General features: G+C 50.4%; 1 protein-coding gene across 1 annotated transcript; it reads right to left on the bottom strand.

Moving 5' to 3' along the window:
- Positions 1-6,575: 6,575 nt before the first annotated feature.
- Positions 6,576-7,379, bottom strand: LOC136055775 (feather keratin Cos1-1/Cos1-3/Cos2-1-like). The gene is made up of 2 exons (XM_065747657.1): positions 7,281-7,379; positions 6,576-6,902 (listed from the first exon to the last, which is right to left on the bottom strand). The coding sequence occupies exons 1-2, from the start codon at positions 7,377-7,379 to the stop codon at positions 6,576-6,578; spliced, it is 426 nt and encodes a 141-aa protein (XP_065603729.1).
- Positions 7,380-14,140: the final 6,761 nt, after the last annotated feature.

The raw sequence follows: 14,140 nt of genomic DNA, 5'->3' as shown, positions 1-14,140 counted from the left end.
AGAGGAAACGTGGATCCTCTGCTTAATGAGTTGTGTGCCTTGATAGGAGGTGACACAGAGAAGGCAGAGATGCGGAATACCGTCTTTGCTACGGACTTTACTGCTACTACTGCCCCTTGGATATTCCAGACTCTGGAGGTAAGAGAGAGAGTCTGGAGAAAAGATGGCTTCCCCACGGTTGAGGAACTGCTCAGAGATTGTCTACGCAAAACCAGAGCACTCAGTTCCATGGCCCTGTTGGGATTCACCCTTAAGGGACTAGGGAGCTGGCAGAAGTGCTTGCCCAGATGCTTTTTATTACCTTTAGAAGGTCCTTGAGAATGGGATAGGGGCAAGAATACTGGAGGATAGCCAATGTGACGGCACTCTTCAGTAAGCGCAAGAAGGGTGATCCCAAAAACTAGAGGCCAGTCAGCCTCGTCTCCATCCCTCAAAAAGGAGATGAAGCATCCTGTTGTGGATGCTCCCCCCAAGCAATTGGAAGAAAAGAAGTTGATCAGGAGTAGTCAACATGGATTCACTAAAAGGAAATCATGCTTGGGCAACTGTGTAGGCTCCTGCAACGTCATCACGGGCTAGCTAGACGAGGGTAGAGCAGTGAATGTTGTGTACCTTGCACCAGTAAGGCGTTTGATGCTTTCTGCCACAACATCCTTGCAACAAAGCTTAAAAAGTGTGAGATAGGTGAGCAGATGGTGAGGTGCACGGAGAACTTGCTGACTGGCAGACATCAGAGAAGCACGATGAACAGTGCAGAAGCTAGTTGGAGGCGTGTAGATTTCGGTGATCACCACGGGTTGGTACTTTGTCTGGTCTTGCTTGATGTCATCATCGGTGATCAAGATGGTGGCGTCAGTTCTCTCCTGTGGACATTTCCTGACAATATGAAGCTGGGATGAGTGGAGAATTGGAGGCCCAGAGCGTCTCTCATCAGTGTTTATAAATATCTAAAGTGCAAATGTCAGGAGAGTGTTTTTCAGACTTTCTTCTATGCTGTACAGCAATAGAACAAGGGGGAACGGACTGAAACTGCAGCACAGCATATGCCTAGACAACATATTCCTCCAGATGATCCTAGAGGTCCCTTCCAATCCCTGCAAATCTGTAATTCTGCTGCCATTTTCTTGGCTTCCGTTTCAACTCCTCAGCACTGATGCCGTGGATCAGGATCTGCACCGTGAAATGTGGGAAAAATCCTCTCGGTCCTGTGTGACTCTTCACTAAATCAGCAGTCCCATCACTTGGAGTAAATATGATATACCTGCTGCCTGTATGACTCCCTTCATTTTTTCTTATTAAAACAGTCCTGCTCTTACAACATTTGCACTTGAGTCTTTTTGGAGATCTGTACAATTTCTTGCAGCATTCCATGATCAAAGAGGCAAAATGGTAGGAGGCAAAATAGGGCAGCAGGATTTTCCAGAGAAAGGGTCAGATGGGAGAGAGTCACATTCAGGAGCTCGTACACTGCTTGCCAGAAGGGCCCGTAAGAATCCCTAAGGAAAGACCCAGGCTGACATCGTTTGCCTCTGCTGGACTCTTCTAGCACATGAAATGAGTCTGTTGCCCACACTGGTGTTTGTTGTGCGGAAATGCTTGGGCTTCCCTTCACGACACTCAACAGATGCCTCCAGTCAGGAAGCGATGTGGCATAAAGCCAGAAACGAAACTGAACAACACAGGAAGCCAACAGAACCCCCATATCATTAACTGGGATGATTTGCATTCTGGACAAGAAAATAATCACTGCTATAAGCAGTGCCTCAGGATATGGGTCAGCTTAGCTCCATTATAAAAGGGACCAGAGCTGCTAGCACTCTCATCCACTACTGATACCTTCTTCTCCTTGGGAACCAGGTGAGTGCAAAGCTCCTTCCTGCCCCTGTTGTTCGACTAATGGAGGTCTCGGCACAGTGAATGTCTGAGATGCTATCTCCTCCGTTCCATGCCAAATCCTGGGATTGCTTGTCATGGGCGGAGGGATGTGCAGAGTGGTCTTGGAATCTGAGCCTATGCGTAGGAAACTTGTGGGCTCAAATTTGGGAACTAGCTGCTCAGGCACTGGTGTCTCTTTCTAGGCGGTGGCAGAATGAAACCAAGAAGACCTTGACTGTCCATGGGCAGTGTCTGTCTGCCAGCACTCTATGCTTTTAGGATTCTTCATGGCTTGTTGAAAACCTGCTCCACATATCGCAATGTGCTGCTTCATGCCTGCTCTCTCTCCCAACAGGTGCGCCTCCAGGCCCAAGACATGTCCTGCTGCAACCCGTGCGAGCCATGCCAGCCCTGCGGCCCGACTCCTCTGGCCAGCAGCTGCAATGAGCCCTGTGTCAGGCAGTGCCAGAATTCCACCATCGTCATCGAGCCCTCTCCCGTGGTGGTGACCCTGCCCGGACCCATCCTCAGCTCCTTCCCACAGAACACCGCCGTGGGATCCTCCACCTCCGCTGCTGTTGGCAGCATCCTCAGCTGTCAGGGAGTGCCCATCACCTCCGGGGGCTTTGACCTCTCCTGCATCTCCAACCGCTACTGCAGCAGAAGGTGCAACCCCTGCTAAAGGTGCTGGACGCTGCTCCCAGACATTGTCCACCTGGAAAATAGAATATGATGCTGCACGTTCGAAAAGATATTTAGCTGCTGTTCTTGACTTGCAAGACAGACAGCACAGGGCCAACCTTGGCTTGGCTGAAAACACTGAAAAATTCTACCTATGCTCTCTTTCACTCTCTCTTCTGATCTAATCTCTCTGTTGTCTTTTTGCCTCAGAAATCTCTGTTAGTTCCCTTCAAACCAGCCTCGAGTGACTTGCAGGCCTCTCTTCATCAGCTGACCAAGAAGTGGGGGCCTGGTGGACTGGAGAATAGGTTCATATCTGCTCCTGCCGCTTCCCACACTTGGTGTCTACACTTGCAATGACATCATTTCCCTTCTCTGACTCATTAAACACTTGCTGCATCCTCCTGTGTGTCCTTCCGTGTCGAATGTGCACAGATGTTCAAAGGAGGAAGCCACGGCTTTAGTGGGAATCAGCTGAGCAGACTCCATCACTGCTCTAGATACTGGAGGCCAGTGCACACTGCAGAGATTTCATCCTTCAGGCACTGTCAGCCCTACTTACTCCCTAGTCAAGGGCTGTCCATCCTTGCCTTGATGTGTCTCTGCTTAGACTTGTCCCGTGGAGGCTGGAGCACATCTTGCAAATGGGAATATTTACGGATGACTGGCCATCTGTTCACCTCCTGGCGCGGCCAGGCACCCCGTTAATCGACTGTATTTGTGGGGTGGAGCCTTCAGCCAGACCGCTCTTGGGTCTGGCCTCGGCCTGGATGCCAACACCAGCTCTCAGCAAGGCAGTCAGACCCTCTGCACGCAGCATGCAGGTTGTCTGCTTCATGGCAATACGCCGTAGCTTCTTCTGGGCTGGAGTTATCTGCCACAGACTCCCAGGGATCCGTGCTCAGTCCGGTCTTGTTCAACATCTTCATCAGTGTCCTTGATGAAGGGATAGTGGCCACCCTCTGCAAGTTTGGTGATGATACAAAGTTGGGAGGATTGGCTGACATGTCTGAAGGCTGTGCTGCCATTCAACGAGACCTGGACAGGCTGGTGAGCTGGGCAGTAAAAAAACAGATGAGGTTTAACAAAAGCAAGTGTCGAGTCTTGCACCTAGGGAGGAATAATTGCATGCACCAGTACAGGCTAGGGGATGACCTGCCGGAGAGGAGCTCTGTAGAGAGGAACCTGGGTGTCCTGGTGGACGACAGGTTGACCATAAGCCAGCAGTATGCCCTCGTGGCCAAGAGGGCCAGTGGCATTCTGGAATGCATTAAAAAGAGCATGGCCGACAGGTCAAGGGAGGTGATCCTCCCCCTCTACACTGCCCTGGTGAGGCCTCATCTGGAGTACTGTGTCCAGTTCTGGGCTCCCCAGTAAAATAAAGACAGGGGTCACTTGGAAAGAGTCCAGCGGAGGGCCACAGACATGGTGAAGGGCCTGGAGGATCTCCCCTATGAAGAAAGGCAGAGTGAACTGGGTCTGTTTAGTCTTGAGAAAGGAAGGCTGAAAGGGGACCTGATCCAGGTTTATAATTATCTGAGGTGTGGGGGGCAAAGTGGCGAGGCCAGACTCTTTTCAGAAGTGTGTGGAGACAGGACAAGGGGAAACGGCCAGAAACTGCAGCACAGGAGGTTCCGCACAAATGTGCGCAAGAACTTCTTTACGGAGAGGGTGACGGAGCACTGGCACAGGCTGCCCGGGGGGGTTGTGGAATCTCCTTCTCTGGAGAAATTCAAGACCTGCCTGGATGCCTACCTGTGCGACCTGGTGTAGGGAACCTGCTTTGGCAGGGGGGGTTGGACTCGATGATCTCTTGAGGTCCCTTCCAACCCCTATGCTTCTGTGATTCTGTGATTCTGTGATTCTGTGATTCTGTGAAATGAAATCTTGAAATGATCAACAGAACCGCACTTTGCCAAAACACCATTCTCTGTATATGGGCCAAATCCTCCTAGAGAACAAGATTATCTATGTCATCTCTCCTGTTCCCTGCCTGCATCTTGTCTTAACTGGGTGCCCTGGGAAACCACCCTTAGGCACATAGGAACAGAACAGAGCAGGAACTTCTTTAAAGACATCTTTCTGAGAGCTCAAGACCTCTCCATCCTATTGTGTAAGAAATGAAACAGAGGAGAAAGGAAACCAGAATGGTTGAGCACGCACTTGATGGTCAAGCTGAGGGGTAAGGAGGGTGACCTTGAATATGTAGGCAGGGGTCAGGGGAGAGAAGTTCCTCCGACTGTAAAAGCTGATCACATTGAAGGCCCCCTGATGAGACTGAATGTGTGCCACACAGTGGAAACGCTGACAGTGATGTAGACAGCGTGATTGAATCTACCCCCAGCAGATTTGCTGATGGTACTCAGCTGAATGATGCGGCGCTTGATGCAACAGAGGTAATTGATGCCGTTCGGTTGTCATTTCACAAGCGTTAAAATTGGGCTGTTGGAAATTCCTGAGGGCCATGTGCAAGGTATTGGATTTGGGTGAGTGCAGTCCCAGAAATGTCTGCAGCCTGAGAGTACTCACTGAGAGAAGCCCTGTGGAGAAGGACTCCCAGTACTTGGAAATTACTTAGAATGAGTAACGGATATTACTGGATTCAGTCTTCTGGTTTTATTTGTTCCTCTACACTCTTTTGACTGAGTCGGATATATGTGGTTACTTGGTCTCAGGAGAGAACTATGAACTGTAACTCCCAGAAGATTTCATTTTTCAGCTTCTCTTTGCTGCCTGGACGGAAAGGTGAAACTGACGGGGAGTCACGAGTCTGCCCTCTTTCCTCTCACTGCTCCCAGGCTGAATCACTTACAGCATTAGTGTGAGGACTTTCTCTTATGGAAGATCTCTCTCTCTCATTTTATTTAGTTTATTAGCAATCGTACAGCATTCTATTTTATTATCTCAATCCTGCTAATGTACTTAGAAAACTAAGTTTTTCCCTCAGATGGTTGCTGCTGTTGTCCTCACGTGGGCCCATCTCTGTGCATTTTGCTTGCTCTGTCTCCATTTCCAGAGCCCGAGTCCGTACACCCCTTCATCACACTTGTGCCGTATTCAGCCTGAACCAGGCCAAACAGCGGCATTAATTATTCTAGCTTTCAGAGTCTGGTAAGAGGACCTTTAAGGTAACCCTCCCACTGAAAACATTATAAGATTCTAAGAAGCCATGTTCTGCTTCCTCTCTTCCCACTCACCCAAAAATTGCACTCCAGTCCTATGAGAAACCATGCTGCAGCCAGGGTCAGTCATGCCAGATTTGTGGAATGACCCCTATGGCCAGCATGTGCAGGGAGCTCTGTATCAGGCAGCGGCCAGGCTCCGCCATCATCACTGGGCACTCTCCCATGGTGAGAGGAATGCTGCAAAGGTCCAGGTACGCATCCCGCAGATCTGGGACCTGACTGCTGTAGACGCTGCCTTGAGAGAAACACAAATGTCTATTGTGACCTGGCCCTCCCCTTCACTCCCCATCACCCTCTATCCTGGAACACTGGGAAATGCTTATATCCATAGAAATCAGAAGAAGGAAAATTAAACAACAAAAAAAAAAAAAAAAAGCCAAGGGACACAATGAAGCTTGCAGTAAACGTTTTATGAGTCTAGGGAGGGTAATGATGTCAGTCCAAGTGGAGATCCCAAGAGTGGGGATCAGCAGGAGCAGACAAGATTCTGATCTGCTTTTCCGATGGCACAGTTGCCACGGGACACCCACCTAACTGCCCATCACAGGAGAGAGGCTAGCAGGTCACTCAGCTGGTTACTGGGACCTTCACAGAGAGTTTCAGGGAGGGCAGAAGACAGCAAAGAAAACAGAGTGAGAAAGAATGAGTGGAAGAGAGTATCGGGAGGCATTGGCCATGTTGTCAGAGAAGCCAGGATGGCTCTCCTGTCTGTCCAGACAGGGCAAGCCAGACATGGTCATCTCCTCTAAAAACAGCAGCACAAAGTCTGTTCTTCTGTCCAGCACCATGTTCTGTGATCGTGGGGGTCCTTGTCTCGGGCAGCGTCCAGCACCTTTAGCAGGGGTTGCACCTTCTGCCGCAGTAGCGGTTGGAGATGCAGGAGAGGTCAAAGCCCCCGGAGGTGATGGGCACTCCCTGACAGCTGAGGATGCTGCCAACAGCAGCGGAGGTGGAGGATCCCACGGCGGTGTTCTGTGGGAAGGAGCTGAGGATGGGTCCGGGCAGGGTCACCACCACGGGAGAGGGCTCGATGACAATGGTGGAGTCTTGGCACTGCCTGACACAGGGCTCATTGCAGCTGCTGGCCAGAGGAGTCGGGCCGCAGGGCTGGCATGGCACACACGGGTTGCAGCAGGACATGTCTTGGGGCTGGTGATGCACCTGCTGGGAGAGAGGACAGGTGGAGAAAATGAAGAGTCAGGAGCAGTCTGCCATCCCTCCAAGAGCAAACCATGCACATGCAGTATTGGGAGTCTGAGGCTGCGCAGGGATGATCGTGGGTTTCCTGCCCTCTTTCTGCCAGGATCCAGATAAGACACCCGCAGCGCCTATCTAGCTGCTTCTTAGACCGTAGCCCTGAGACCGCGTGTGCAGTCCCAGCTTCCCTCCAGGACAAATCTGCTCCCCACTTCCCTCTTCCTTGACCAGGAGCTCCATCATTTGTCATGGAACAGAGCTGACAGCAGATGGGAGGTCCTTTGGACTCAGGCCTTCTGATGGAGAGGGAGAATGAGAGACATAAAGGGACTTCACTCTCACCTGGTTCCCAAGAAGAAAGATGCAAGGGCAGAGAATGTCCGAGTAGGGAACCGGGCTGTCTTTTATAATGGATGTAGGCTGACCCATATCCAGAGACATCATTTATGGTAATGATTATGGTCTGACAAGTGCCTCTTGAATGCAGCACATCCCAGCTAATGATATGGACTGTGTGTTGGCTTCCTGTGCAGCAGTGGTATATTTCCAGCATCGTGTTATTTCCATTCCCCACTGACGGTGTCTACTGAGTCTCACAAAGGGAGGCCAAACTGTTTCCACACAACAAACACTAGTGTTGGCAACAGACACATTTCCTGTGCTAGAAGAGTCCAGCAGAGGAAAATGATGTCAGCCGGCGTCATTCCTGAGGGTTTCATAGGGGCTCTTTTGGCAAGAGGTGTACCAGCTCCTGAGTGTGAACCTATCCCACTTGTCACACGTTTCTGGGAAATTATGATGCCCTCTTTGGTCTCCTCCTGTTTTGCCACAGGGATCTTGGAAGGGGAAACAGTTGTGTTGATGGCCCCACAGCTAATGGTCCATCAACAGGGTTGTTTTAGTAAGAAAGAATCAGAAGAGCTAGAGAGAGAGAGAGGCTTAATCTTATGTCTCTTCACATGATAGGAATGCCAATTTTGAGCAGAGGAACATGGAATCGGATGGATTTGCCCAGGTTACACTCTGTTGATCCTTTCCATTGAGAATCACTTCTTCCTTTCCTTATTGTGCTGCCTTTTATTTTCTGGGTGCACAACTGAAACAAACCTTACATGTTTTCCTTTCAACGATGGAAGCTAATTTCTGCCATGACGTGCTTAGATCTTCAGCACTGGTGAGCTCCGCACGTTCCATCGGATTCCTTTTGTGACAGCCTCAGGATAACACCATGCTTCTTCAGTCTGAAGCGGAAGACCCAGGTGAGAGAACGTGGCAACAGCAGTGGCTCCAGTGTCTCGTTTCAAGTCTCCCATCACAGTTTCCCTCTGTGCGCAGTCTCTCTGAGTACCACAAAATGTCAGTAACGCATATAGGGCCGTTAGCATATGTTTGTATCTCCTGTGTCCTGGTTCTGTGCAAATGTCTGCAGCTGTAGATTTTGCATCTGTGTGCATGTCCACATCTGTGTGCGTGTCCTGGGCCACAGCACAGGAATCATTCCTGCAGCCTGGTTTCTGGAGCGTCGGAAGAACTAGGGCCCTGTGCAGTGTCTCATCCTATGCTCTGAGTCGTGTCAGGCACACACACAGGACCAGGGCTTGGCAGCGCTGATCACTCCATTCTGTCCCACCCTGTCTTGTCCTGTGCCATCCTGTCCTGCACCATCTTGCTGCCCTCCTACCTGCTCCATTTGCCTGGGATGTTTCAGGCAGGCACCTGCTTTCTCCTCTGCTCAAGAAAATTTGCAGTCATTGCCCAGCTAACCGCACACATGGCTGTAACCCAAAATCTGATGCTCGTTGGCAAGAGCACAGACCAAACCCTGCTTGCACTGATTTTCCTAGCAGTCAAATTCCCATCCACTTTCTTTGAGGAATCAAGCAAAAATGGCGGGAGAAAAGAACAGATGAGCAAGGCAGTCATGGAGAAATTCTGGGGGAAAAGGAGTGTATACGCAGTGTGCAGAAGGAGCCTGGCCACTTGTGAGGGATATGTGAATGGTGTCAGAGACTGAAAGGATGCAGCTAGGAAGGCTTTGGCCCACTTAGAATTATATTTGGTGTGAAAGATCAAGGATAAACATATGTCAACAGCAAAAGGAAGATGAGAGGAAACGTGGATCCTCTGCTTAATGAGTTGTGTGCCTTGATAGGAGGTGACACAGAGAAGGCAGAGATGCGGAATACCGTCTTTGCTACGGACTTTACTGCTACTACTGCCCCTTGGATATTCCAGACTCTGGAGGTAAGAGAGAGAGTCTGGAGAAAAGATGGCTTCCCCACGGTTGAGGAACTGCTCAGAGATTGTCTACGCAAAACCAGAGCACTCAGTTCCATGGCCCTGTTGGGATTCACCCTTAAGGGACTAGGGAGCTGGCAGAAGTGCTTGCCCAGATGCTTTTTATTACCTTTAGAAGGTCCTTGAGAATGGGATAGGGGCAAGAATACTGGAGGATAGCCAATGTGACGGCACTCTTCAGTAAGCGCAAGAAGGGTGATCCCAAAAACTAGAGGCCAGTCAGCCTCGTCTCCATCCCTCAAAAAGGAGATGAAGCATCCTGTTGTGGATGCTCCCCCCAAGCAATTGGAAGAAAAGAAGTTGATCAGGAGTAGTCAACATGGATTCACTAAAAGGAAATCATGCTTGGGCAACTGTGTAGGCTCCTGCAACGTCATCACGGGCTAGCTAGACGAGGGTAGAGCAGTGAATGTTGTGTACCTTGCACCAGTAAGGCGTTTGATGCTTTCTGCCACAACATCCTTGCAACAAAGCTTAAAAAGTGTGAGATAGGTGAGCAGATGGTGAGGTGCACGGAGAACTTGCTGACTGGCAGACATCAGAGAAGCACGATGAACAGTGCAGAAGCTAGTTGGAGGCGTGTAGATTTCGGTGATCACCACGGGTTGGTACTTTGTCTGGTCTTGCTTGATGTCATCATCGGTGATCAAGATGGTGGCGTCAGTTCTCTCCTGTGGACATTTCCTGACAATATGAAGCTGGGATGAGTGGAGAATTGGAGGCCCAGAGCGTCTCTCATCAGTGTTTATAAATATCTAAAGTGCAAATGTCAGGAGAGTGTTTTTCAGACTTTCTTCTATGCTGTACAGCAATAGAACAAGGGGGAACGGACTGAAACTGCAGCACAGCATATGCCTAGACAACATATTCCTCCAGATGATCCTAGAGGTCCCTTCCAATCCCTGCAAATCTGTAATTCTGCTGCCATTTTCTTGGCTTCCGTTTCAACTCCTCAGCACTGATGCCGTGGATCAGGATCTGCACCGTGAAATGTGGGAAAAATCCTCTCGGTCCTGTGTGACTCTTCACTAAATCAGCAGTCCCATCACTTGGAGTAAATATGATATACCTGCTGCCTGTATGACTCCCTTCATTTTTTCTTATTAAAACAGTCCTGCTCTTACAACATTTGCACTTGAGTCTTTTTGGAGATCTGTACAATTTCTTGCAGCATTCCATGATCAAAGAGGCAAAATGGTAGGAGGCAAAATAGGGCAGCAGGATTTTCCAGAGAAAGGGTCAGATGGGAGAGAGTCACATTCAGGAGCTCGTACACTGCTTGCCAGAAGGGCCCGTAAGAATCCCTAAGGAAAGACCCAGGCTGACATCGTTTGCCTCTGCTGGACTCTTCTAGCACATGAAATGAGTCTGTTGCCCACACTGGTGTTTGTTGTGCGGAAATGCTTGGGCTTCCCTTCACGACACTCAACAGATGCCTCCAGTCAGGAAGCGATGTGGCATAAAGCCAGAAACGAAACTGAACAACACAGGAAGCCAACAGAACCCCCATATCATTAACTGGGATGATTTGCATTCTGGACAAGAAAATAATCACTGCTATAAGCAGTGCCTCAGGATATGGGTCAGCTTAGCTCCATTATAAAAGGGACCAGAGCTGCTAGCACTCTCATCCACTACTGATACCTTCTTCTCCTTGGGAACCAGGTGAGTGCAAAGCTCCTTCCTGCCCCTGTTGTTCGACTAATGGAGGTCTCGGCACAGTGAATGTCTGAGATGCTATCTCCTCCGTTCCATGCCAAATCCTGGGATTGCTTGTCATGGGCGGAGGGATGTGCAGAGTGGTCTTGGAATCTGAGCCTATGCGTAGGAAACTTGTGGGCTCAAATTTGGGAACTAGCTGCTCAGGCACTGGTGTCTCTTTCTAGGCGGTGGCAGAATGAAACCAAGAAGACCTTGACTGTCCATGGGCAGTGTCTGTCTGCCAGCACTCTATGCTTTTAGGATTCTTCATGGCTTGTTGAAAACCTGCTCCACATATCGCAATGTGCTGCTTCATGCCTGCTCTCTCTCCCAACAGGTGCGCCTCCAGGCCCAAGACATGTCCTGCTGCAACCCGTGCGAGCCATGCCAGCCCTGCGGCCCGACTCCTCTGGCCAGCAGCTGCAATGAGCCCTGTGTCAGGCAGTGCCAGAATTCCACCATCGTCATCGAGCCCTCTCCCGTGGTGGTGACCCTGCCCGGACCCATCCTCAGCTCCTTCCCACAGAACACCGCCGTGGGATCCTCCACCTCCGCTGCTGTTGGCAGCATCCTCAGCTGTCAGGGAGTGCCCATCACCTCCGGGGGCTTTGACCTCTCCTGCATCTCCAACCGCTACTGCAGCAGAAGGTGCAACCCCTGCTAAAGGTGCTGGACGCTGCTCCCAGACATTGTCCACCTGGAAAATAGAATATGATGCTGCACGTTCGAAAAGATATTTAGCTGCTGTTCTTGACTTGCAAGACAGACAGCACAGGGCCAACCTTGGCTTGGCTGAAAACACTGAAAAATTCTACCTATGCTCTCTTTCACTCTCTCTTCTGATCTAATCTCTCTGTTGTCTTTTTGCCTCAGAAATCTCTGTTAGTTCCCTTCAAACCAGCCTCGAGTGACTTGCAGGCCTCTCTTCATCAGCTGACCAAGAAGTGGGGGCCTGGTGGACTGGAGAATAGGTTCATATCTGCTCCTGCCGCTTCCCACACTTGGTGTCTACACTTGCAATGACATCATTTCCCTTCTCTGACTCATTAAACACTTGCTGCATCCTCCTGTGTGTCCTTCCGTGTCGAATGTGCACAGATGTTCAAAGGAGGAAGCCACGGCTTTAGTGGGAATCAGCTGAGCAGACTCCATCACTGCTCTAGATACTGGAGGCCAGTGCACACTGCAGAGATTTCATCCTTCAGGCACTGTCAGCCCTACTTACTCCCTAGTCAAGGGCTGTCCATCCTTGCCTTGATGTGTCTCTGCTTAGACTTGTCCCGTGGAGGCTGGAGCACATCTTGCAAATGGGAATATTTACGGATGACTGGCCATCTGTTCACCTCCTGGCGCGGCCAGGCACCCCGTTAATCGACTGTATTTGTGGGGTGGAGCCTTCAGCCAGACCGCTCTTGGGTCTGGCCTCGGCCTGGATGCCAACACCAGCTCTCAGCAAGGCAGTCAGACCCTCTGCACGCAGCATGCAGGTTGTCTGCTTCATGGCAATACGCCGTAGCTTCTTCTGGGCTGGAGTTATCTGCCACAGACTCCCAGGGATCCGTGCTCAGTCCGGTCTTGTTCAACATCTTCATCAGTGTCCTTGATGAAGGGATAGTGGCCACCCTCTGCAAGTTTGGTGATGATACAAAGTTGGGAGGATTGGCTGACATGTCTGAAGGCTGTGCTGCCATTCAACGAGACCTGGACAGGCTGGTGAGCTGGGCAGTAAAAAAACAGATGAGGTTTAACAAAAGCAAGTGTCGAGTCTTGCACCTAGGGAGGAATAATTGCATGCACCAGTACAGGCTAGGGGATGACCTGCCGGAGAGGAGCTCTGTAGAGAGGAACCTGGGTGTCCTGGTGGACGACAGGTTGACCATAAGCCAGCAGTATGCCCTCGTGGCCAAGAGGGCCAGTGGCATTCTGGAATGCATTAAAAAGAGCATGGCCGACAGGTCAAGGGAGGTGATCCTCCCCCTCTACACTGCCCTGGTGAGGCCTCATCTGGAGTACTGTGTCCAGTTCTGGGCTCCCCAGTAAAATAAAGACAGGGGTCACTTGGAAAGAGTCCAGCGGAGGGCCACAGACATGGTGAAGGGCCTGGAGGATCTCCCCTATGAAGAAAGGCAGAGTGAACTGGGTCTGTTTAGTCTTGAGAAAGGAAGGCTGAAAGGGGACCTGATCCAGGTTTATAATTATCTGAGGTGTGGGGGGCAAAGTGGCGAGGCCAGACTCTTTTCAGAAGTGTGTGGAGACAGGACAAGGGGAAACGGCCAGAAACTGCAGCACAGGAGGTTCCGCACAAATGTGCGCAAGAACTTCTTTACGGAGAGGGTGACGGAGCACTGGCACAGGCTGCCCGGGGGGGTTGTGGAATCTCCTTCTCTGGAGAAATTCAAGACCTGCCTGGATGCCTACCTGTGCGACCTGGTGTAGGGAACCTGCTTTGGCAGGGGGGGTTGGACTCGATGATCTCTTGAGGTCCCTTCCAACCCCTATGCTTCTGTGATTCTGTGATTCTGTGATTCTGTGATTCTGTGAAATGAAATCTTGAAATGATCAACAGAACCGCACTTTGCCAAAACACCATTCTCTGTATATGGGCCAAATCCTCCTAGAGAACAAGATTATCTATGTCATCTCTCCTGTTCCCTGCCTGCATCTTGTCTTAACTGGGTGCCCTGGGAAACCACCCTTAGGCACATAGGAACAGAACAGAGCAGGAACTTCTTTAAAGACATCTTTCTGAGAGCTCAAGACCTCTCCATCCTATTGTGTAAGAAATGAAACAGAGGAGAAAGGAAACCAGAATGGTTGAGCACGCACTTGATGGTCAAGCTGAGGGGTAAGGAGGGTGACCTTGAATATGTAGGCAGGGGTCAGGGGAGAGAAGTTCCTCCGACTGTAAAAGCTGATCACATTGAAGGCCCCCTGATGAGACTGAATGTGTGCCACACAGTGGAAACGCTGACAGTGATGTAGACAGCGTGATTGAATCTACCCCCAGCAGATTTGCTGATGGTACTCAGCTGAATGATGCGGCGCTTGATGCAACAGAGGTAATTGATGCCGTTCGGTTGTCATTTCACAAGCGTTAAAATTGGGCTGTTGGAAATTCCTGAGGGCCATGTGCAAGGTATTGGATTTGGGTGAGTGCAGTCCCAGAAATGTCTGCAGCCTGAGAGTACTCACTGAGAGAAGCC

Source organism: Cyrtonyx montezumae, unplaced genomic scaffold (assembly GCF_038088225.1).
Source record: "Cyrtonyx montezumae isolate F1298 unplaced genomic scaffold, pur_monq_1.0 scaffold_48, whole genome shotgun sequence".
NCBI classification, from domain to species: Eukaryota; Metazoa; Chordata; class Aves; order Galliformes; family Odontophoridae; genus Cyrtonyx; species Cyrtonyx montezumae.
This window is presented reverse-complemented; position numbering and strand designations above follow the sequence as displayed.

Coding starts and splice junctions, on each gene's coding strand:
- LOC136055775 (XM_065747657.1), bottom strand. CDS start 7,379: ATGTCTCTGGATATGGGTCAGCCTACATCCATTATAAAAGACAGCCCG. Junction 6,903..7,280: donor TCTTTCTTCTTGGGAACCAG/GTGAGAGTGAAG, acceptor CTCTCCCAGCAG/GTGCATCACCAGCCCCAAGA.